The sequence below is a fragment of the Phyllostomus hastatus genome, unplaced genomic scaffold (assembly GCF_019186645.2).
Source record: "Phyllostomus hastatus isolate PE091 unplaced genomic scaffold, TTU_PhHast_1.1 phas_scaffold_385, whole genome shotgun sequence".
Taxonomy (NCBI): Eukaryota; Metazoa; Chordata; class Mammalia; order Chiroptera; family Phyllostomidae; genus Phyllostomus; species Phyllostomus hastatus.
In genome coordinates, this window is record NW_025334026.1 from 1,352,984 (window position 1) to 1,377,047 (window position 24,064).

At 43.0% G+C, this 24,064-nt stretch overlaps 1 protein-coding gene across 2 annotated transcripts in view; it reads left to right on the forward strand.

The window, feature by feature from the left end:
- Positions 1-24,064, forward strand: part of SNX29 (sorting nexin 29) — a 564,444-nt gene that overhangs the window by 152,788 nt on the left and 387,592 nt on the right. For both annotated transcript variants that reach the window (XR_006783480.1, XM_045819397.1), the window contains exons 12-13: positions 5,917-5,980; positions 8,457-8,585. Coding sequence is in view for 1 of the 2 variants with exons in the window: in XM_045819397.1 (XP_045675353.1) it covers positions 5,917-5,980; positions 8,457-8,585 (193 nt within the window). In the remaining variant the exon portion in view is untranslated. The remainder of the gene's footprint in view (positions 1-5,916; positions 5,981-8,456; positions 8,586-24,064) is intronic.

Genomic DNA, 24,064 nt, shown 5'->3' on the forward strand with positions numbered 1-24,064 from the left:
TTTTTGCATGAATTAGTGTTTTCAGTTAAACTTTTTATAACTTTAGCATTAGGATGAGTTCTTCTAAATTGTCCTGCTCCCTGCTGCGGTCTGTGACAGCAGTGCCTGGACATAGCACTGTCATATCTCATCTCCCCTCTGCACCTTACAGCCCCCAGGAGGTTGGGAAAGGGGGTGCTCTTCACCCCTTGTGCTGCAAAGGAAGGCTCAGAGTGGCTGAGACACTGGCCTAAGGTCATGAGCCAGAACCTTTGTTATCTGTTGATGTTCAGGATGTCATACCGACTTTGTTTTATCGTAGGCACATGCAAATGTGTATTATTTATTATTCTCCATTAAGAAATCCGTCTTTAAGGACATCCCTTCCTTAGGTAAATTGGGAGCCTGGCTTTCTCCTTGGAAAGGTACCTCATAACCACTAGATGCTCAATAGATATTTACTGATGAATGAGAAAATGCATGAGCTCTGAGCCATGGTAAGTCCAGGAAGAGTGTGGCCCACTCTGTTGTGGCTTTCTCTGTTTCGGGTGCCAGCCCCCTTTTATAGGCTTTGGTGGGGGCAGGGGGGAGTGGTGGGCGGGCAGCTCAGCTTCTTCCTGTCTCTCTAGGTTGATTAACTCTGTCATTGGGTCTAACCTTCTTTCCTTCCTTTTCTTCTCAGTTCTGCTATCTCCCCCATCTTTCTAATATTTCTTAAGACCTTTTCTGGAAATGATTTTTCTGCTGGTGTTTTCCATTGTGAAAATTATCTAACATTGAGAAAAGTTGAAAGGATCATGTATGGCTCTATCCTTACAACATGTGCCAGGAACTGAGCCCCTCAGTGTCCTGGTTGTGGGCTCATTACCTGGACCCATGCTATTCCATGGCCTTGGTCTTGGACATAGCATGCACATGACAATGGTCTTCTCCCAGCCCTTCTACCTCAGTCAGTGCTGTGCATCTTTATAGCACCATCAACTTGGAGTCAGAGGCTTTGGTTTGGTCCTGGCTCTGACATTTAAAGGTGTGTGGTTGTGTGACTTAACCTCCCCAGGGTTCTTCCTCATCTGTAAAATGGATTGACATGACTGTGAGGTGCCAATAAAATAATAGTTCTTGTGCATACATCTCTGCATGTAAGTGGTAGCAATATTATCATTGTTTCCAAGGGTTAAACACCGAGTTTGGAATTGGGCAGATTTGGAGTTAAATTCTAGCTCCTTTGAGCCTGTTTGTGTGTCTGTGAAATGGACTCAAAGATAGCTTCCCACAGAGCTGATGTGTGGCACCAATGACACAATGTACATGATACACTTAGCTGGTGGGTGCCAGGACTGTCTTCAAGCCGTCAATATTCAAAGCTTCCAGAGGGCAGGGCCATGTGCTGTGGCTCCCAGCATGCCCTCTGACCCTGGCAGACTCTGTGTCTGCTGGATTCTGACCTCATTGTGTGCCAGTTCCTCCTTCCAGATGCCACTCTGCCTTTCTCATGTGACCAAGCTTATGCCTACCTTAGGACCTTTGCACGTGCTTTTAATGGTATGGAGTATTTTCCCTCCATATAGCAGCAGGGCTGGCACCCCCTCTTCATCAGGCCTCTGCTCACATGTCCTCTCCTCAGAGAGGCCTTTCCAGAGCATCCATGTGAAATGGCACTGCTCCCCACGTCAGTCTGCTTTTGCTCACCTTGCTTTTTTGTTTTCCTTCTTGCTCTTCTCATCACCCTGAGTGTTATGTGCTTGCAGGAGGGACTTAGCTTATTTTGTTCACTCATCACCCACAGTTCCAAGAACAGTGCCTATACCTTGTAGGTGCTCAGAGAATACGTGTTGATCCAATGAAATTTGAATCTTTCTTGGTGATGCCTTGGTGACAGCAAGAAAGAGATACCTGAGACATAGACCTCTTCACAGGCATCTTAGAAGTCTCACTTCCTTTTTAAAAACTTTATTTTCTTTTTATTTATTTTTTCCATCATCATTTATCCCCCATACCCTCTTCTACCTCAATCCACCCCCCCCAGAATTACCACACTGTTGTCCATGTCCATGAGTTCTTTCTCTTTTTTTCTTTTGCTCAATCCCTCTACCTCACAACTTCCCCTCATGTCAGCCTGCTCTTTATCTATGAGTCTATCTCTATTTTGTTTCTTAGTTCCATTTGGTCATTCAATTCCACATATTAGTAAAATGGCATGGTACCTGTCTTTCTCTGACTGGCTTATTTCACTTAGCATAGTGTTTTCCAGATCCATCCATGCTGTCGCAAAGGGTAAAATTTCCTTCCTTCCTTCCTTCCTTCCTTCCTTCCTTCCTTCCTTCCTTCCTTCCTTCCTTCCTTTCTTCCTTCCTCCTTTCCTTTTTGTTTTCCTTTTCCTTTTCCTTTCTTTCCTTTCTTTCATACAGCTGAGTACTATTCCATCATATAAATGTACCATGACTGTTTTATTTACTTATCTACTGATGGACACTTGGGCTGCTTCCAAATCTTGGCTATTATAAATAATGCTGCAATGAACATAGGGTTGACTGCTTTGTTTTTTTCTTCTTCTTCTTTTTATTGTTGTTCAAGTACAGTCGTTGTGGGGGGGGGGGCTCCACCTGCAGGGCACCCCCCATTCCCCACCCCCTGCTGGCCACCACGGATAAGAATAAGTCTACCCAGACATGATCTGTTTGGGGAGGAAAAGTGACCAATCTCTCAAAGGAGAAGGGCCAAGAGCCTTTTCCTCAATGGGCTTTTACTAGGTTCGTTTTGCACAGGAATACAGGTAAAGCTCATTAATTATTGTCAGGCAGTAAGAATCAAACAATAGATAACAAAGAACTCTGAGGGCCTATTCTGAGTCAGGGTCTGATAGCTAAAGAGCAATAAAACTTTTGAGGAATAAACTCACTTCTTGCTTGGACCCTTATCATTTAATTGAGAGCATTCTAAACAAAGCAGGTTTCACAGGATTTTACATATTCTTTCTTAGGCCTGATTGCCCGGGAAACCCGCCCTTTCTAGCACAGGGCTGCACTACCCTCTGCCATTGTTTTGGGCTTAAGTCAGGCAGGGGAAGTAAGGCAGCCAAGAGATTAGGAGACCTCGCAGACAGAATGAGGACTCAGGCTTTGTCAAAGCCGAGGGGTGAGAGTCCATCACCCCCTTTTGCTGTAGCCCCCCAAGTCCTTCCTTGGGGGCCTCCCACATGATCATGCCTGTCTTAGATCGTTCCCCCTTTTGGGGAATCTTACTTGTCATTGGCTAACTGACCAAGCATTGGGTCCAGTTATGGATGAAGTAAAAGGAGCAGAAGCAGCGCTCCTGCCAGGGAGATAAGCTTTGTCTCCTTAGTGGCTTATGGTCCAAAGGTTGCTCCCTCAGCCTTAGCCTTGAGGGGGTTACAGTTTCTGAAACCAGGTAGGGTGGTTCCCAACAGGTTGTCTCCATTTTCCCCTCACCACTCCCCCCATCCCAGTCATCCCCACCTCCCACCTTCAATCCTACCCATGTTTGGCTTTGTCCATGGGTCCTTTATACATGTTCCTTGACTTGACTCTTTTCCCTTTTCCCCCATTTTCCCCTCCCATCTCTCCTCTGGTTACTGTCATTTTGTTCTTTATTTCAATGTCACTGCTTAGATTTTGTTTGCTTGTTTGTTTTGTTGATTGGGTTCCACTTATAGCTGAGATCATATGGTGTTTTCCACTGCCTAGCTTATTTCACTTAGCATAATGCTATCTAGATCCATCCATGCTGTCGCAAAGAATAGGAGCTCCTTCTTTCTTTCTGCTGCATAGTATTTCATTGTGTAAATGTACCATAGTTTTTTGATCCACTCATTTACTGATGGGCATTTAGGTTGCTTCCGACACTTGACTATTGGAAATTGTGCTGTTATGAACATTGGGGTGCATAGGTTCTTTTGGATTGGTGTTTCAGGATTCTTAGGGTATAATCCCAGCAATGGAATTGCCAGTTCATAAGGCAATTCCATTTTTAGTTTTCTGAGGAAATTCCATACTGTTTTCCGCAGTGGCTGCACCAGTCTGTGTTCCCACCAACAGTGTACTAGGGTTCTCTTTTCTCCACAACCTCTCTAACACTTGTTGTTTGTTCATTTTACCACTCTGACTGGTGTGAAGTGGTATCTCGTGGTTTTAATTTGCATCTTTCTGATGGCTAGTGATGCTGAACATCTTTTCATATGTTTCTGGGCCCTTTATATGTCCTCCTTGGAGAAGTGTCTATTTAGGTTCTTTGCCCACTTTTTAATTGGGTTGTTTGTCTTCCTGGAGTAGAGTCGTGTGAGTTCTTTATATATTTTGGAGATCAAACCTTTGTCTGAGATATCATTGGCAAATATATTTTCCCATATGGTTGGTCCCCTTTTCATTTTGCTGATGTTTTCTTTAGCCATGCAGAAGCTTTTTGATTTGGTGAAGTCTCATTTGTTTATTCTTTCCTTTATGTCCCTTGCTCTACAGAACATATTGGTGATAATATTGCTATGTGGAATGTCTGAGATTTTCCTGCCTATGTTTTCCTCCAGGACTTATACGGTGTTGTGACATATATTTAAGTCTTTTATTCATCTTGAATTTATTTTTGTGTATGGTGTAAGTTGGTGGTTGAATTTCATTTTTTTCCATGCAGCTGTCCAGATCTCCCATCATGTGTTGCAGAGGCTACTTTTACTCCATTTTATGCTTCTGCCCCCTTTACCCTAAGAAACGTGGAACACCAGTTCAAAAGAACCTATGCACCCCAATGTTCATAGCAGTACAATTTACAATAGCCAAGTGTCGGAAGCAACCTAAGTGACTATCAGTAAATGAGTGGATCCAAAAACTGTGGTACATTTATACAATGGAATATTATGCAGCAGAAAGAAAGAAGGAACTCCTACCCTTTGCGACAGCGTGGATGGATCTGGAGAGCATTATGCTAAGTGAAATAAGCCAGGTGTTGAAAGACAAACACCATATGGTCTCAGCTATAAGTGGAACCTAATCAACAAAACAAACAAGTAAAATATAACCAGAGACATTGAAATAAAGAACAAACTGTCAGTAACCAGAGGGGAGGGGGATAATGGGACGGGGTAGAGAAGGGTCATCAAGGAACAGGTATAAAGGGCTTATGGACAAAGACAAAGGCAGGTAGGAAGGAGGGGGGAGGTGGGGATGTATGGGGTGGGGAGGAATGGAGGGGGAAAAATGGGGACAACTATACTTGAACAGCAATAAAAAAAAGGAACATTTCTGGGTTTTGACATCTGAGAGATATGGTAAACATTGTCTTTAGTATGTGGATGGACAAGCGATAACAGTTGTTTGATGTAGATGGGAAACTTGGGTGGTTATTTAACATAAAGGCGTGGTTTCCTATCAGAGAATTCTTTCCTATGTAGGAGATATCAGAAGAGTAGCTCCTATAAGTAATTATGGATTGTATATTAGAAAGCCTTCCCCTGATAGTGTCACCTATATACTAACTACAGAAATTGGTGTGGGAAAATCAGATATCTCAGTAAACTTGAGTAGTTTTATGTCAGTATGGACTCCATCTGCTGTCTGATCTGCTGTTGATAGACAACTGTAACTAGGAATATATCATTGTTCAAAACAGATGTTGTCCCATAGCAGGGACTTGGAAAAGCACTTAGAAATCACAAGCCTATTGTTTTTCCAGTGTGGCTGAGTATATTCACCAGGGAATCACCTCCACATTTATTCTCATTCTGCCCTGCCCTTCTGTTTTATGTGGCTAATAATAATGGTCAACGGAGACCACTGGGTACCGTAGACTGTATGGGAATTATTTTGTAAAGGAAAAGGGAAGTTGTCTAGATGAGCTGCACTAAGTAGCACATAACCCAGATTGATGCGAGAACGGTGTAGCAGGTGAGGTCTGCTGATTGATTTTGACTTTGCCTTCTTCTCGTAGATGAACTGCGACAAGCCATCGTGGCCATGATGAACAGGAAAGATGAGCTGGAGGAGGAGAACAGGTATTGTGATCTTCAGGCTGGAGGCAGCATCTCTTCCTTTGACATTCTACCTCTAGGACAGAGAGAATATCACAGAGGAAGGACATTTTGCTTTGTTGGCAAAATTGTGACCAAGGATTTTTTAATTTTGTCTGCGAAGTACCACTTTAGTATATATATAGTCTGAGTGTTAGGGAGGAATGAAAACTTTACAATCATGGCACCACCTTAGAACAAATGAAAAATTTGGTAAAGCTCTTTTAAAAACAGCCATACTGAGATGTAGTTCACATACCACACAATTCACCTATTTAAAGCGTGTAGTTCATTGGTTTTTAGTGCCTTCACAGCTATGTGCAGCCATCACCTCAACTCTCGAACATCTCCATCACGTGGCCGGGAACCCTGTACACCTATTAGATGTCACCCGCCGACCTGCTCCAGCAGTCCTTCGAGTGACCTTTAATTGAGGGCCTTCCTACCACATTGTAGGCACTTCGAATACTTGTCTTAGAGTTATCTCAAATAACGGGTACTTCGGACAAGAAGGCATTTGAATTTTTTCACTTCTCCAAAAGCTCAGTGGCAGACATTGAGAGGAAAAATGGTTTTTTGTCTTTTATCCTCTGTTGAAATCAATGCTAGATACTGGCAGGCATCATCTATGTCACTGTGATCTGGCTGCCTGAACAGGAGCTTCTCAACCGCCAGCACCTTGTCTTGGCTACACAGTGGTCAGTATAGGGACTTGCCCACGGTTATTTGGCTGCTTCCCTGGGGGTTGGGGTGGTTTGGGTGTGCCTGTGTTGTGCACCCACATGTCTGGGTGTTTGTTCATGTCACCCTTTTGTTCTGTTACTCAGAGCAAGAATTAAGCATCCATGGTGACATGTGATCATGATTATTCTTTTTTAAACCTTGTTTTGGGCTCTGCCTGACAAGCTTTTCCCTCATCCTTTATGGAAACATATAAATGCAAACAAGCATGATTTCTAAAACAAAAGAGAATTTTTAAAAGCCGAATCTTTAGACAGCATGATTTTCCAACTAAAACTTTCAACAAAGGGCTTGTAGACATTGCAGGATTTTTCTCCCCTTGCTTCAGCGGAAGCTGTTGTCTTGGAAGAAGCCGTAGGTTGTCTTACCTTGTGAGAAACAATAGTTACTGTCTGTCAATATCTTCTTCCCTGAGAAAGAAAAACGTCATACTGTGATTTGTGTCAGGGGGGCCCCAGGCCCCAAGAAGGGAATTTTCTCAAAACTCTGAAGGGAATACAGGTCTTGGAGCTTTTGATAAACAGTGTCAGATACTTCTGCTTATGTTCTGATGTCACATGGCAAGTGTCCTCTAGATTTGGGAGGCAGATGCACCAAAGTCAGTAAATGTTTTCTAGAAATGCCCATTTGAGGTCCAGTGAAGTAAGTGGTCAGTGGAATCATATTTGGCTCACTTCTAGGTGCTAATTTATGGTTATCTCTGGATGAGCTGCTATCTTTTCTGCTACTTAAGAGCAAGGATGACAGATTCACAAGTGAATGTGCTTCAGAGGGTTAAAAAACTCCAAATATAATAGAAAATATGATATATGCAGTGTCAGACTGTACAGCTCTATAAAACTTATATATGCTTGCTTAACCTGGAGATGGCAGAGGGACAGGGTTACAGTGTGTTCGGTGGGTAGAAGTGGAAATGAGGGTAGACATCTGTCAGATAACCTGAGTCCGTATTCTATTTTTATGGCTTCAGATTATTCTTTTGCTCTGAACTGACATTCATTCCTTTGTTAGATCTCTTCTTCAGTGTGGCTGTGACAAAATGGCCTGAGTTGAATGTGCTGTACCTTTGAGTGGGATGTCTGTAAAGGGACTGCCTGGGATTTGCTCAACACATTGCTACTCTTGATTTGAATAGGGACGGAATCATGGATACAGAGAGTGTTTTGATGGTTGCTAGATGGGAGGAGGGTCTAGGGAAATGGGTGAAGAGGGGAGGGTATTATTAAGAAGTACAAATAGGTAATAACACAATAGTCATGGGGGTGTAAAGTGCAGTATAGGAAATGGAGTAGCTAAAGAACTTATACACCTGATTCATGGGTGTGAACAATGGTGGGGGGATTGCCTGAGGGAATGAGGGGTGCTGAGTGGAGGGGGCAAAGGGGGAAGAACTGGGACAACTGTAATAGCATAATCAATAACAAATAATTAAAATTAAATTAAATTAAATTAAATTAAAAAGCTGCCCACAGGCTATTGGGACATAGAGCCTGGGCCACAGATAGTTCCCCTAGGGTTCATCCTAATTATTACTCTGAGGTGTTTGAGCAGAGTTTGCTATCTCCTTAGGTATATTTACATACAAGGTATAGACTTGAAATATGATTTATGCAGAGCTTTGTGGAAAACAAATGAATTAGTACTTGACTTAGGTAAATAACTGTGTTTTGGGCTTGATGGACTTAATGGCATCTGAACAGATGGGCCCTCCTCTTCCCAGATCACTGCGGAACCTGTTGGATGGTGAGATGGAGCACTCGGCTGCCCTCCGGCAGGAGGTCGACACCTTGAAAAGGAAGGTGGCTGAGCAGGAGGAGCGGCATGTCACAAAAATCCAGGCATTGGCAAGGTAGGAGGGCAGAGGAACTGGGAGGTAGGTGTGGGGAGGCTTTATTAAAACCCAAGCACACCTTTACCAGCATTTTTTAATTAAAAGAAGATAGTGACCAATGGAAATAAAGTTTGTGCATTTGAAATTTTATGATTTTACTGAAGACATATTGAATAACATGTATGCACATGGTTCAAAATATAAATGGTTAAAGTGTGCAATCTCCAGTGACCCAGTTTGCCCATGGAGGTGGGCAGTATTACTGACCAGGATGCTCCATGCGCACAAGCTGATATGTGTGCACATACTTTTTCGTTTCCCTCTCTGCCTCCTTTTATTCTTTCCTTCCTTAATGCGCAATGGTGGCTGATCTTCCACACCACTCACTTTACATTGTAGAGATTGTTCTGTGTTGGTGTACACAGGCCGGCCATCTTTAATAGCTCATATTTCATTGTCTGACTGCACCAGAATTCATTTGACCAGTGTGCCAATAGCTAGGCATTGAGGTGGATTTTAGTCTTTTGCTACTTCTAATAATGCTACTGTAAATAACCGTTGCATTTATTCTTTTGCTCTTATATGACTGTATTTGTTGGAAATGTTCCTGGAAGTAGAATTGCAGGGTCAAAGTTCTGTGCTTTTTTCAGTTGGATAGAGTTCATCAATTTGCCCTCCATGGAGGCTGAGCCAATGTACGTTCCACAGGAGAGGGGAGAGGGCATGATTGCACAGCTGTGCCCACAGGGGTCGGCTCCAACCCCTGGGCCTTTGGTAATACCGTGGGTGAAAAATAGCTCTGGTAGATTATTTTTCATTTGCATTTCCTTAATGAGGAGTATGGTTCAGCCTATTTTTATTTAAGAGCCATTTTATTTTTCTGTGACTTCGTTTATGTCTTATTAAAGAAGACTATAAAGTGAACCTCCTAAAATCCCAGCTTCCATAAAAACATGCATCTTTACAAAACTTGCTCATATAGAAAGCTATTTTCATGTACTGTACTTAATCTGTAGCCTGTCATTGCTTAGCCTGGCTGCCTCCACCACTTAAGCTCCATGTTAACCATTTCTGTGTGTGCGGATATGGCGTTGCATTGAACTGATGCACTAGACTAAAATAAGCATTTGGCGGACATTTGAGTTCTAGTTTTTTCCCTATTTTAGTTAAGATGAAGAATTTATTGGATCTAACTTCAAACTACTTTAAAATGAGACCAGGAGATAAACGTGGCTGTGCAGGGGGATGGGGAGTGAAGCCGGCTCGCAGCAGCGCATGTGTCGTCCTGGTGCTGGCAGTGCAGGTGTCACTGAGGTGACTGTTGTGTGTGCGTAATCACAGGCTGGTGCTGGGGTCCCATATTTAACTTCAGTTGGAACTTCTTTCTTTACATTTTAAAATGACTTCTCAAGAGCATCAGAGATTGTTAAATGACGACAACAAATAACAGTAATGGGTACCCAATTTGGCGTGTTGCCAGCTGGACTGCCATTTTCCCTGGCCATGCCAGGGTTCTGTGGAGTAATGGTGTTGGTTCACAAAGAAGGCTGAAGTCTATAGAGACCCTGGTTCTGAATCATCAGAGAGAGACAGACTTATGTTCTCTGTCACTTTTGGATTGTGTTAGGAGTCAGCTTAGCCATGAGTTCCTGCTCCACTGCTTGCAGATTGTGTGCTTCTGGCCGGTGGCTTAACTTTCACAAGTGTGCATTCCCTCGTTGATAAAACAGAAAGGCTAGTCTTATTTATCCACCTGAGAGGGTTGAATGAGGAAGAGCATACGTGGAAGTACAGAAGGCTCTGGGTGTGAGCAAGCTATTGCAAGTGTACTTTACAGGAAGCATATTTTAGTATATGATAATTCTTAGAAAAATTTTAGCCACTGAATGGAGTAGAAAAAATTTTCTTAACTAAGCAATTTTATAATCTGAAGTCTCCTCATTTAAACAATGGGTAGCTAAGAGTTTGAGGTGCCTAAAAGTTTGCAGTTTGCAGGTAGAAGGAACATCTGTAAAATAAGCAATAATTCAGGGAAAAACAGGAAGAAAGCAAACAGAGAGGCTGGACATAGACATTTTGAGAACTTCAACTGCCGACATGTTCCAGGCAGAGTTAATCTTTGCCAACTGTCAGAACTTTCTTCTTGCCACAGAAGGAGTAGCTGTCAGTGATATCAAATGGTAGTCCTGAGTGGTCAGTTGTTCCTTGGGGGCAGTGGGGCACAGGTAAGGTGGGACAGTGGGGCTGGAGGCCAGGCCTGTGTGTGTTCATTGGGGCCACCCTGTTCTCAGGTCCATGTGTGCCCAGGTGGCAGGTATCATAATGCCAGTGGTTTAGCCTAGTGGTTGGTGGCAAGGATTCTGGCATTGGACTGCAGGAGTCTGACTAGGGCTCTACTGCACATTAGTTGTGTGACCTTGAACATGTTACTTAATTTCTCTGTTTCTATTTCCTTCGTTATAAATTGAGGATAAGAAAACTCTCTACTTCATAGGGTTGATGAGGGTTGATGCACAATAAAATGCGAGACCATATGTGAGCTCAGTAAATGTGTTCCATAAGTGCTCAATAAATGTTAACTATCATTATCATTTTTCTTTAGTGTAATAATTATATTACTAAAAAACTTTGCCTAATCAAAAGTTATAGTTTAATGGCAGTGGTGCAGAAAGAATTAAGTACTAGGCTATTTCAGACTCAAAAATTATTTTTGCTATAAATATTCTAAGAGTGTGTTTGTGTGTATGACTGTTTTACTGGCTCTGAGTATATGCTAGTTGTAAAACTGGAACATCCCTGAACAAACAGAGCATATTGTTACACATTTCTTTTCTTTTTCTTTTTGCTCATAATGAATGATTTTCCTTTTGTGCTATCATGGCTCAACCAAGAGCAAGGCCATGTAGCCAGCCCAGTGCTTGTGTGGGTCCCAGAGGCTGCTCGGTTTTGAGGTAGAGGCATTACAATCAGTAGCAGTTCAAGGAAGGTAAATCTTGTTCCCTAAGTAATTGGTTGCCTTACTTCCCATTGAATGAAGAAAATGTGCGTATGAGCTAGGTATTCACAGAAAGATGATACACATTGACATGAAGTACCTTTGAGAGAAGCACGTGAACAGGGTTGTTGGATTGTTGGGGAGACATTTTCTTTTCTGTTCATTGTATTAGTTATCTCTTGCTATGTAACAGGTTGTCTCCAAACTTGGCAGCTTAAAACAACAAACATTTATGATTCTCCACAATTTCTGTGAGTTAGAAATGTGGGAATGGCTCAGCTGATAGGTTCTGGCTCTGAGTTTCTCATAAGGTTGCAGTCAAGGTGTTGGCCAGAGTTGCACTCACGTGAAAGCCTAAGCTCACTCAGGTAGCTGCTGGCAGGGGGCTTTAGTTCCTTTACACGTGGGCCTCTCCAAAGGGCTGCTTACAACACAGCAGCTGGCTTGCCAGAGTGAGTAACTCAAGAGTGAGAGAACATACCCAATGTGGGAGCCACTTTGTCTTTTATAACCTAGTCTTGGAAATGAGACATGATGACTTCTGCTATATTCTGTTGTCATATAGATCAACCGTGGTGCGCAGGCCAAGAGGTAGGGAGTGTAGGGGGCCATCTTGGAGGTTGCCTACCATGTCCACCAGGCTTCTCTTCCTCCTTGGGGCAAACACTACCCCTGTCTTTCTTGGCAGGTTCTTCCCACATATCCCTCCAACCCTGCCCCTATAGTTTGGTGTGACTGACTCTGGCACTGCCTGTCCTAGTTTCTAGAGCAGGCCACATGATCAGGCCTGGACAGTGAGCTTGTTCCATTCCTTGGCCATCATAGTTGGGTTAGAGAAGGGCATGAGGCCAGGCTGATCCTATAAGAGCCAATGATAGCATTCTTGAGAGGATACGAGGTACGCTAGGAGTTGTTGGTGGCTGTCTTTGCTCTTATGTGGGAAGATCCACACTGTGACAACACAGTGGAGAATGGAGGGAGGGAGAAACCCACAACCCTAATGATATCATTTAAGCTCCTGGATCCAGTCTTTCCTGAAGCAATTTTTCCTCTGGACTTTTCAGCTTTGTGAGCCAATAAATTCCTTTTGTACTTAAGCCGGTTTGTTACTGGTCTCTCACTTGTAACTCTGAGCCCTGACTAATGAGGCTTCCTGGTTTGGATTGGAGCAAGACATGTTTTCTCTGTGCTCCCCAACAGTCATCTTGCCGGATCGGTGAAGACACTCCAGTTTGTTGTGATTCACCACGGATGTGAACACAGCCCACTGGATTGTTTGACGGAGCACTGCTCAAGGCCTTTTCTCTGGTGTCTCCTGTCAGTGCCAGCCTTACTGTTAGACTCTTTTGTCACAGCTTTGCTCTCCTGTTGAGGACCTCTGGTGCACTAACAAGAACTGTTGTTGGTTGTGTGACTGGAGCTATTCCCTTTACTTTTCTGAGCCTCTGGTTCATCATCTGTTTAAAAATTTAAAAGGAGGTGGGTGGCTGGGGCCCTTCCATACTTTGTGTAAGGATGCTGTGCAACTGTGTCCAGGCATAATATAGTCTTAACTAGTATTAATGTGCCTTTGGCAGTTGAAGCCCAAACCAAATTAGCTTGGGTTAGCAGGCATTTTGTATGACTGTAACTGGTCTGTTCCTTCAGGTGTCACTGGGCCTGGGTTCTCCAGTGAGGTCAGTCCTCTTTCTCCCCTGCTCTTGGCTCTGGGCCCTCTGGATGTTTTAGTGCCCTTCCTATGTAGGGCCTCTGCACCCAGCTGCAGAGATGGCCTCTGGGAGCAGCAAGCCTCATGCAGGATCCAAAGAGAAGGCACTCCCTTTCTCCTCCATATATAACATTTTAGGAAGGCTTTTCATTGGGCATGTTGTGGCCAGGGGCGAGCATAAGTTCCCGGGGTGTTAAATCATGCGGGCAGATAAATCATGTCGGTTATGCTTCCTTATAGAACTGTGGAAGATTACTTGAGCTAATGCTCCTAAAGCAGTCCGTGCAGCTCAGGGTCATCATAAGTGCTTAGTGGGTGCTCCCTGGGCTGGCGCCTGGCCCATGGTTGGCTAGGGGAGCTGAGGCTAGGCAAGGTCTGTGGAGCCTTTCCCATCCCAGCTTCCCTCTGCAACAAGCATCTCGGAGACTTTTGCCACTGGCCTTCATCTGACCTTCAGCTTCTCCTGGTGTTATTTTCCCAGTCCTGCCTGCCCAGCATGTGTCCCTTTGTTTATATTTCCCTGTTGGGCTGCTGAGCAGTGATCTGCTGTGACACTGACCCTTACTGCACAATTGCAAGGGAAGGCTGGACCACAGGCCGTAGGAGCCCTGCTCATATCGCTCTGTCCAGCCCTGATGGGAGGCCTTTATTGGCTTTCTATGAAGGCTTTAAATCTCAGTTTCTACTCTATTGCTCAGTCTTTGCCTTCCGTTACTGTTGTTAAATTATTGGAGAAATACGAAAGCTACACCTTTTGTGAAAAAGGACAATAAATTTCTTCAGTGTCCAGTTAATGTCATCGATTGATTTTTATCACAAGAAACAAATGGTCAGAGTTGAGAAAGTCAAACATGGGAGACACTGGCTGGAAATCTGAGCCTTTCCTGAGTTAGGGATGGCCTTTGGACCCAAGACTCTGGGCCTTTTCATTGCCAGCTCCCCTGTTATAACAGATACTCTGACGGGAAAAGCCATAGATTTCATCCTGTTGCCAGCTCTGAGAGTGGCTGCTTGGGGTTTTGGGTTGCTAAGGATTCTGGGGCCTCATCTGGGCTCAGCAAGAAGAAGTGTTGTTACTGATGAGCAGTGTCTGCTGTGGACATGGAAAGAGGGAGTGGTGGCAGGCATGCCAGGAGTCTCCGTTCCTGTGCTAGTGCTGTGGAGCAGGGAGCCTGCCTGAGAAAATCCCAAGGCCAAGAGGGCGGTGTTGCACAAGAGACTGAAAAAGGGAGAACTGGTTATTTTTTTTAACAAGTCCCATTGTTCACTTTTGTCTGGTAAAAGAAACATGCTCTGGAGGAATGTGTCAAACTGATTATGTAAAACAAACTTTGTTCTCAGGTTGAGTAAAGACCAGAAATAAAGCCCAGTTTTTGTGCATCTTTCAAAAAACTAATAATTTGCTTTATTGTCTACTTCAAAAAGCCCTTGTTTATGGGCTGAGAGATGGGAAAGGTGAGCAGATTCTTTCACTAGAAGGAGAGTTACTACTGTAGGGGACACCGCATCATCTTTCTAAAAGCTACTCTCTACATTTCTCTCACACTGGAGGACCAGCCATGACTTCACTTTTTTTTTTCCTCCCTTGATTGATGGTGAGGGTTAAATTCTCCCACACAACAAGGTTCAACCCTGACTTGTCTAATCTGGTCAAGAGAATTCTATCTCCTTTCCATAGTGATTGGGTTCAGGCTTGACTCAGCTAGGTGTGGTAATTGGACTTTCTTCAGAGAATGGACATGTGATCTAATTCTGGCCTGGGAGACCTGGTTGGAGGTTTCTTGGGGCTTCAGAGGGAGATGGCCCCTTGTTCCTGGGTATCTAGTGTGGCTCCCTTCTTCTATACCACATGCTCTGAGGGTGTAAAGGCTGGAACTTCTTTATTCATTTTACCACCCTGAGGGAGACAGCCTTAGAGTGGGCTTATGCCGCATCTTGGAATGGAGGGTGATGGAGACAAGGGAACTGGGTCTGATGACATCAGTGGACTGCTGAATCAACTTCCCCTGGAAGCCAGATTTTCCACTTAGGTGGACCAGTAAATCTCCTTTGCTAATTATGCCAGTTTGAGCTGGGGTTTCTGTTTCTTGTCACATCAAGAGCACTCACTGATGCAGAAGCCTTTGCCCACCATCTCCTGCCTGACTATGACCTAGGTAAGGTCCCTCTGTGCTGTCCTGCCATGGGAAACATTATCCCTCCATAGTGGTAGTACTGGCAGTGCTAATTCTCTATTGTCCTTCCTTTTAGATAAACTCCACAAGGGCAGTGACCATGCTTTGGTGCCTACCTTGTTTGTTTCCCTTGTAACTAACACAATGCCTGGGACACAGCAGGTGCTCTGTAATATTGGTTAAGTGAGGGAGCAAATGGACCATGGGACCTGTGATGTTGTCAGTTGGTCTGAGTCTCATTGGGATATGCTAGCCCTTCTAAAATCTTGACGGGTTTTCTTCTCTTAGCACAATACAGTCACACTGAGCTTAGCTTCAGACCTGCTAATGGTTATCACCTGCCCTCAGATTATATTCTGGGCACCTTTTGGGCATTAGGGCTTTCTGGACATCCCTCAGCCATCCATTTAATGCTTACCACTCAGTGTAGGTAGATAGTGAGGACTAGTAGTAGCAAAGGACAGACCCCCTCCTGAATCTGGCTCATGGGAAAGTGCAGTTGACTGGCTCATGTCACTTGGAAGTTTAGGAGAAGAGCTAGCCGTCTGCCCAGCTGGATCCAGGAGCTCAGGAGCTCAGGGGGTCAGGTAGTTCCTGTGTCGTTATACATCTCCCCTCTCTGTCCCTTGGTCACAGCTTCGTTTTCAGATCTGCTCTTCTCTTGTGATTACCAGAGGGCCCCCAGCAGCTCCAGGCATAAATCCTGTCAGTGTGGCAACCCCTGTGGAATGGTAGTGCTTTTTCCTGAATGCTCCAGAGACAGTCTTGGGATTCAATGTCATTTCCCTAGTGGGATGCGTTATTCTTGCTACACAGGCCGGGGTCACATCCCCCCTCCCACCCCCCTGAGGCCAGGAGGTGGCTAACTTTTCCTCACTGACTGTAGGGAACAGACACCTTTCCTCAAGAGGAAAATCAGGGGGCTCCTATCATCAGATGGGGTGTGGTGAAAGCTGGGTAGGCAGAAACAGCACATGTTCCCTGTAGTGGGCTCATCCCCTCATGGCGTTTGTGCTCTGTAGATTTCCCAAAGTAAAGGTTCTGTGCTGTTACTCTTCAGCCAACTGTGATCAGTGAGTCTTGACTTTAGCCCTTCTAATGGGTCGTCCAGTGTCTCTATGCTGTGTTTTTTTGTGTCTTTCCTTTTAGGATCTGTTTTTTAAAGTATATTTTATTAATTACGCATTATAGTTGTCCCATTTTTCTCTCCCCTTTCTCCCCCTCTGCCCTGCACCCCCTTCCTCCAGCCTTCTCCCCCTTCCTTTAGTTCATGTCCATGGGTCGTACATATAAGTTCTCTGACTTCTCTATTTCCCATACTATTCTTAACCTCCCCCTGTCTGTTTTGTACCCACCATTTATGCTTATTTCCTGTACCTTTTTCCCCATTCTCCTCTGCCCCACTGCTTCCATGTGATAACCCTGCATATTATCTCCATTTCTGTGATTATGTTCCTGTTCTTGTTGTTTTGTTTTTGCTTTTTAGGTTCAGTTGTTGAAAGTTGTAAGTTCCTTGTAGGATCTATTTTTTTTAAGATTTTATTTATTTAGTTTTAGACAGAGGGGAAGGGAGGGAGAAAGAAAGGGAGAGAAACATCAGTGTGTGGTTGCCTCTCATGTGCCCCTTGCTGGGGACCTGGGCCATAACCTAAGCATGTGCCCTGACTGGGAATCAAACTGGCAAACCTTAGGTTTGCAGTCTGGCACTCAATCCACTGAGCCACAGCAGCCAGGGCTCTTGTAGGACCTTAATATTATTAGATAATAATTTGACCTCATTAGCAGACACTGAATCCACCTACTTATGCATCTTTAGATGTATGGTTGTATGGTTCTTAGTCTCAACAGAATCAGTATTTCTTTTTTTAGAAAAATATTTGATAACAAGCTCCCCTTTTACAACCCTGAAATGAAATTAATAGCTACTATACAAGGAGGGGACCCAATAAAACCAGAATTATCTTCTGGAGGGCAATCCTCTTGTAGTACAGGCTTTCCCCTCTAGGTGAGTGTTTTAGGAACCCATATGTATTGGTGTAAGAGCTGGTGTTGTGAGAAGCTGCATTTGGCTTCAGAGAATTTTTTTTGAAGATTATTTCAACACATTTACACAGTTCATGATGGGGATTTATGAGTGTACCTGCCCACACTGTGCTGAGTGTTCAACAGTTTTTGACCAAAAAAAGTCATGACCCCCATGCCCCCTGCCCCCATTCACCTGATCTCACCCCTGAGTGGCTTTTTTTTGGTTTCCCGGATTGAAAAATTCCTCAAAGGGAAACGTTTTGCTGAAATGGTGAAATAAAAAATGGCAGAAGCGCTAAGAGGCACCAAAATTGACAAGTTCAAAAACTGTTTTGAGCAGTAGAAAAAAATCTTGATAGGCATATTGCATCAAATGGAAAGTACTTTGAAGGTGACTGAAGTTTAAACATGTAAGAAAAAATATACAAATTTTTATAAGTAAATTCTGATTTTTTGGGTCTCGCCTTGTAACTTATCTATACGACTAACTTCTTAAAAATTGCTATAACATGCTAACTCTAATATGAAGGAGAAAGAAAAGGAAAGTAATTTATAATAGAAAGTAGATTTCAATATACATTGGCCTGGCATGGCTTTGCTAGAAAACATGAGGTGGTTAAGAGCTTGTACCTACTTATAATGCATAAATTTGGATTTAAAGGCAGTAAGAAGATCAGAAGTCATTCTTTAGAAGCAGAATAGAAAATGAAAGCAGAGTCTGGGTGGACTCTAGGGTAAAAACTAATATATTCAATGTATATTAAATGAATTAGATTGTAGGCTGAGGTTATTAACAGGGTTTTTACCTACACAGAGGGCCACCAGGACAATTGAAAGTATGTCAGGAGGTAGGTTGCTCTTGGTTGTGGACCGGCTTGGCCTTTCAGGACAGCTAGTATCCCTGGCCCTACTCTGTAAATGCTGGGAGTGGCCCATCATCACTGTGATGTGCAGTAGTGTCTGCACACTTTTGCCTTGCTTGAACTTTGCTATATATTACACTCACCCGGGGAACTTTTATAATGACTGTGTCTATACCTCTAGAAGGCAGTACTGGTCCCCAGTGAGAATAGTTGCCTTAGTTCTTTCCCCAGTGTTCTCCTTTTCAATACCATTTGCAATACCATCAGAATTTTGTGCTTAGGAGCCTTCTGGTCCATTTTCAATCACCTCCCTCTTTTAGAGTTTTTGGCTAGAGACTGAAACTTGTTGAGTTTCTGTAGTGCGTCTTAGCCCACCCTGGTTCTCCTGTCCCTCACTTCTCCTTGGGCATGAAGCTTGCTTCCCCAAGGTTGCTGGCTCTCTCACTTGGTAGAATCTCATCGGCTGAGTTGAGTTCTTCATCATTCTTTAGCACGTCCTTGTCAGCAGCTGATAGGTCTTTAATGACATACACCAGGGCAGCCAAGGAGAGCTGAGTTCATGGGTGGGACCCGGAATGAGTGTAAGACACATGTGTCAGGGCAGGAGACAAGATGGCTTAGAAGTTTCCTGAAGTCTAATGCTACCAAAATTCAGTGAAAGACGGGTGGCTAGTTAATACTCATTTGTTGACTCACTCATCAGATATCTATTCTGTCTTAAACTTAGTTGAACAGAGATAAATAAGATGCAGCTCACTCTAACCTCTATGTGTAGAAAATCGAGGGAAGGATATGTAAACAAAGATTTTAACCTTTGGGTGACAATTTCTTATGCTCCAATTGAGATGGCTATTGTTAGAAGGAAGTATAGTGTAATGGTGTGAGGCAAACTTTGGACTTGAGCCCTGCTTCCCAAGGATGGGACCTAGGGAAAGTGAGTTAGGTGTCAGGGTGCAAAATTTAAGGAGGCACTCATTCTGAGGGTCATGCAAGTGCTTCTATGACATCTGGTTGTGTAATTTCACGTGGTCATTTTATCCCTAATGCTTCTCATCTAGAACACTGGGATAATATTAATAATAATCTCTCCCTTATAGATACTGTGCAAGAGCTGATGCATAAAAAGTGCTAAAAGCACAGTGAGTGCCCTAAGTACTTAGTAAAAGCCAGCCATTATTATTATTGGTTTTGTGGAAGTAAATTATTCTTCCCTTCAAGACTGCAAGGAGTCATTTTCTGGAGTTTATCTAGCCTGCTGTTGCTCAGATGTAACTAACTTTCTAACAAAGAATTCTCTGGGTTGAAGAGCTAAGTGCCTTTCGTAGACTTTGCTATACATTACAGTCACCAGGGGAGCTTTTAAAACTATGTCCAGGCCGCCCTCCCGACCACTTAAGTCAGAATCTGTGGAAGTGAGACCCACACTGCTCAGGTAATTCCAGTGTGCACCAAGGCTGACAACTGGTGGTTTAGAGCAGCGCTTTGCAAGTGCACCTGGGGATTTTTTGGTAGATTTCAGATTCTGTGTCAGCAGGTCTGGGAGGGGCCTGATGGGTATTTCTAATGGGCTCCTGGGTGATGCTGATGCTGCTGGTTCCTAGACCACATTTGGAGTAGCAAGGGCTTAAACAGAATGCTAATAGTGATCTGAAGGGTTAAGTTCAGTTATTTGAGAATACTGGGGCTCTTAGTTGAAGGCACTTGTGATTTTTACCTCAAAACCAAGTTGAGAGTTTAGTGTGGGTTGGTTGGTTGGTTTGAAAAATACAAAAAATGCTGTGACCCACTATAAGAACTAGCACTGTTAACATTTGTCATTTTTGCTTTTAGTTTTGTTTTTAAGTGAACTATACACAACATGTAGGCTTGCTTTTTTGGTGGGTTTTAAAGGATCTGCATGTGAGATTTTAACATGAGCCCATTGTCCCGCTGTGTGCTTTGCTCACCCAACACTCAGTGGAATGCCTTCAGGTGAAGATACACACACAGGTGGGATTCCAGGACAGAATTCTGCCATGACTGGCCAGCTCGAGATTTCGTGAGAAAGCTCTTGTTTTCATGCTTCAAACAATTACTTTTAAGTTGTAAAAAACAACACAGTAATCTTAAATGGAGAAAATAGTCCCAAATCTCACAACCCTAGCACAACAATTATTTCTACTCTTAGGCCATTTAAATACAATTTTTATGCAGTTACACCACTATGAGTGTGTTCATTCAATTTTTATTGTTACTTTATGTATTTCTATGTAGATTTCAAATTATGTCTAAAATAGAGATTTTTCCTCCCCAGAATATAAAGGTAGTGTACAAATTATAATCCATAAGTCTGAGAAGAACAGAAAAGTTTAAAAAAGAAAATCACCTGGACGGAATTATTATTTTAAAATTTAATTGATTTTTAGAAAGAGAGAAAGAGGGGATGAGAGAGAGAGAGGGAGAGAAAGGAACATCAATTTGTTGTTCCACTTGAAAAAAAATCCTCACCCAAGGATACGTTTATTGATTTTGAGAGAGAGAGAGAGAGAGAGAGAGAGGGAAACATTGATTGGTTGCCTCCCTTATGTGACCTGACTGGGATCCCAACCTGCAACCTTGGCATATCGGAATGATGTTCCAACCAGCTGGGCCAGAGTACAATTATTTTTAATGTATTTTATTTATTATTTATAAGGCGTTATATCCCAGTTTATTTTACGTATGCATTCATTTATTCATATTACATAATTCACATCATTCTGAATCGATAAGTTGATAATCTGCTTTGAAAAACAATATCATGTCATAAACATTTTCTCATGTTTTCCACTGGTATGGATATTACTTTTGATGACCACATGGAATTCTGTTTGGATGTGTCCTTGTTTCTCAAACCATTTCCTTAAGCATTCCTCCCCACTCCACCTTTTAGGAGTATTTACATGAACACACATACACACACACATACTTTAATAAGTTTCCTTATTCTAGATTCTTAACACAGGAAATGGAGTTTCTGTGTTAAAAAGAATGAATGTCTGTAAAAAAACTCTTCATTCATATATCAACATCTTTTTCAAGAAAGAGTTCTTGCTTGATATCCCTGCAGCAGTCTGTGGGGGGCCTGCCTCGGTGTCATTTTTAAGAGCAGTGTAGCATACCACAGTTTACTTGGTGGTACCACATAGGTCAGTGTTTTGGTTGCTTCTGGTGTTTTGAGATTGTAGCAAAGGTTGAGATGCTTTCTTCCTGTCTGTAGCTCCTTTTCCCTCTGTTAGTTTCATTCCTCAGTACTATTCCTAGCAGTGTGATCATAGGGCAAAGGATATGAATGCTTTAATGGCACAAGTTAGGTGTTGTTCTGCCCCAGGGTGAGGCTGGAGGACCTGTCCACTAGAGCTTGAGCTGATTCCATCATCATTCATCACCTCTTCGCTTCTGCTTTTTGCCACTGTGGAAGGTGAAGGGATCCTTGGTATGAGTGATTTTTCTTATGGGAGTTACAGATATGGGGGAATCCCCTACAGGTAGGAGAATGGAAATACCACACCCTGGTCAGAGTGGTTCACTTGGTTAGAGCATCATCTGAAAGGTTGCTGGTTCGATTTCTGGCTTGGATGCATAAGATCTCTGGTCTGGGTGTGTATGATCCCCAGTATGGTTGCATATGGGAGGCAACAAATTGATGCTTCTTTCTTACATTGATGTTTCTCTCTCTCCTTTCCCCCCTCTCTCTGAAAGCAATGAAAAAATGTCTTCAGGTGAGGATTAAAAAAAAAAGGAAATGCCAAGTGAACTTATATTTATGGAGGCACCTTCTTAAACACCATGAATGGTGGAGAGCCACATCACTTCTTCATAAGCCTTTCAGAATTTTGTGACCAGTGTAACTCCTAAATATCTGTCCATGTGGGATTGATGGACAGGAACAGGTAGTGTGGCATTTCTCAAAGCAATCGTGTTCAAGAGAGAAAGCCATGTGCTTGTTTATTTTCTGATTCCAGATCCAATCAAAGACTCGGATTTTGTTGATGAACTAAAATTTTTAGGGAGCAAGCAGCAAGGTATATTTGCATGAACATCTGCATTTTGAAGCACATGCCCACAATGAATGGTTAAGTGTCAGAGCCATTAGTAGTTGGTGCCAGATGTTCCCTGAAAAATGTGCACCAAACATGGACTTAGGTGGTTATCAAGATGCAAAAAAATATGCAGCTGCTAAGGGAAAAGGCAGAAAGTTGTATTTGAGACATCGCTTTAGTTCACCACTTGCCTTACCAAAGCACGGAAACAGGAAGAGATAAAAAATGTTCAAAACCAATAAATATGATTGAACACTCATTAAAAGGTTACAGTAATTATCCAGAGGGGAGGGAAATGTGTTTACCTTTCACTGATGCTCCATTTGCTGTCTTTTAAAATGAGAAGTGGGTAGGATCTTTTTAAAGTCTAGAGGAGTAAATAAAAACAACAGAATGGGTTTGAGGGGTAACAGAAGAACCCAGAAAAGGAGGGCAATTGGAAGAGAGATGGTGCTCCTGAGTGAATGTCATTGCGTTACTTGAGAGAGATGCTTGAAATTAACAGCTGGTATTAGCTGATCCCAGGGCTGGAGCCCTTTGCTCAGTTTAGCATCCTGGCTTTTCCTCTTTGCCTTGGGAGAGGCAGAGTTTGTAAACTGGTTATTCAGAGAAAATAATTTTTCAAACCTTGCCTTTCCGGTACGGTTCACAAGGTGGCAATTTCCATGTCACTGAACATGAAGCCTGGATCTTAAATATAGCCGGCATGTGAATGCCCTGTAGGCAGTGACAGTGGCGATGACATCACTGCCAAGCAACTTGTTATTTTGGAGCTGGGGAGGGGAACAACAGGAAGCTGGGTGGAGGGGAGATATTCTTGCCAGCTGCAGTAATGCAGTTTAAAGAGAGACAACTGTCAAGTCTAGTGGTTCTGGAAGTTTGCAAAGTTCTTGTTCACTGAACAACAGCTCACCGAGTTCATACTGGGTGCCAAACACAGACAATGCATGGACTTGTGAGATGCTCAACCTGCCACCACCCTGTTCCTGCTGCCAGACAACCACCACACAAACATGTTCTTTTCAGCAGCAGAACTGTTTCTTCAAGCGCAATCTTACTTGGGAGCTCCGAATGTAACTTTACCAAGACCTGAAGTGGAGAGCGAAGGTCCTAGAACACCACCTACTAAGCTACAAACCCTCCCCTGTGGACTTTATAGCAAAGGCAGTTTACAAATGATCACCTAGGGCAAAAGAGGTTCTCCTTTGAGTCCAGTTCTGTCTCATTTCTGGCGATGAGGAATTAGGGGCGGTTCTGGTTGAACTCAATCCTCAGATGGATTCCACATCTCTTCTCCATCTCGTGAGGCTCTTTTCTTTTCCGAGGGAGTTTCACCAGGAGCAGTTAGATCTTATTAGATCTTCTTAAAACAAATAAAAAAAGAAAAGATCATGTATTTCTTTTCATTCACTCATTTGTTTGTCAAATTTCATAGTGCAATCTCTCCTCTTCCCTGCATTCTCAGACCCCCTTATTTTCCTCTACTTCTTTGTTTTTTCAATAGCATTTGTCATCTAATGTGTTACTTTTTCACTATTACTGCTTTTTTGTCTTATATATAACCCTCCTGAGGGTAGCGACCTTTGCTCATTTGTTCTGTGGTGGATCTATCACAATACCTGGTACATAGTAGACCTCAGAAATTTGTTGAGTGAACAAATGAATATTTGT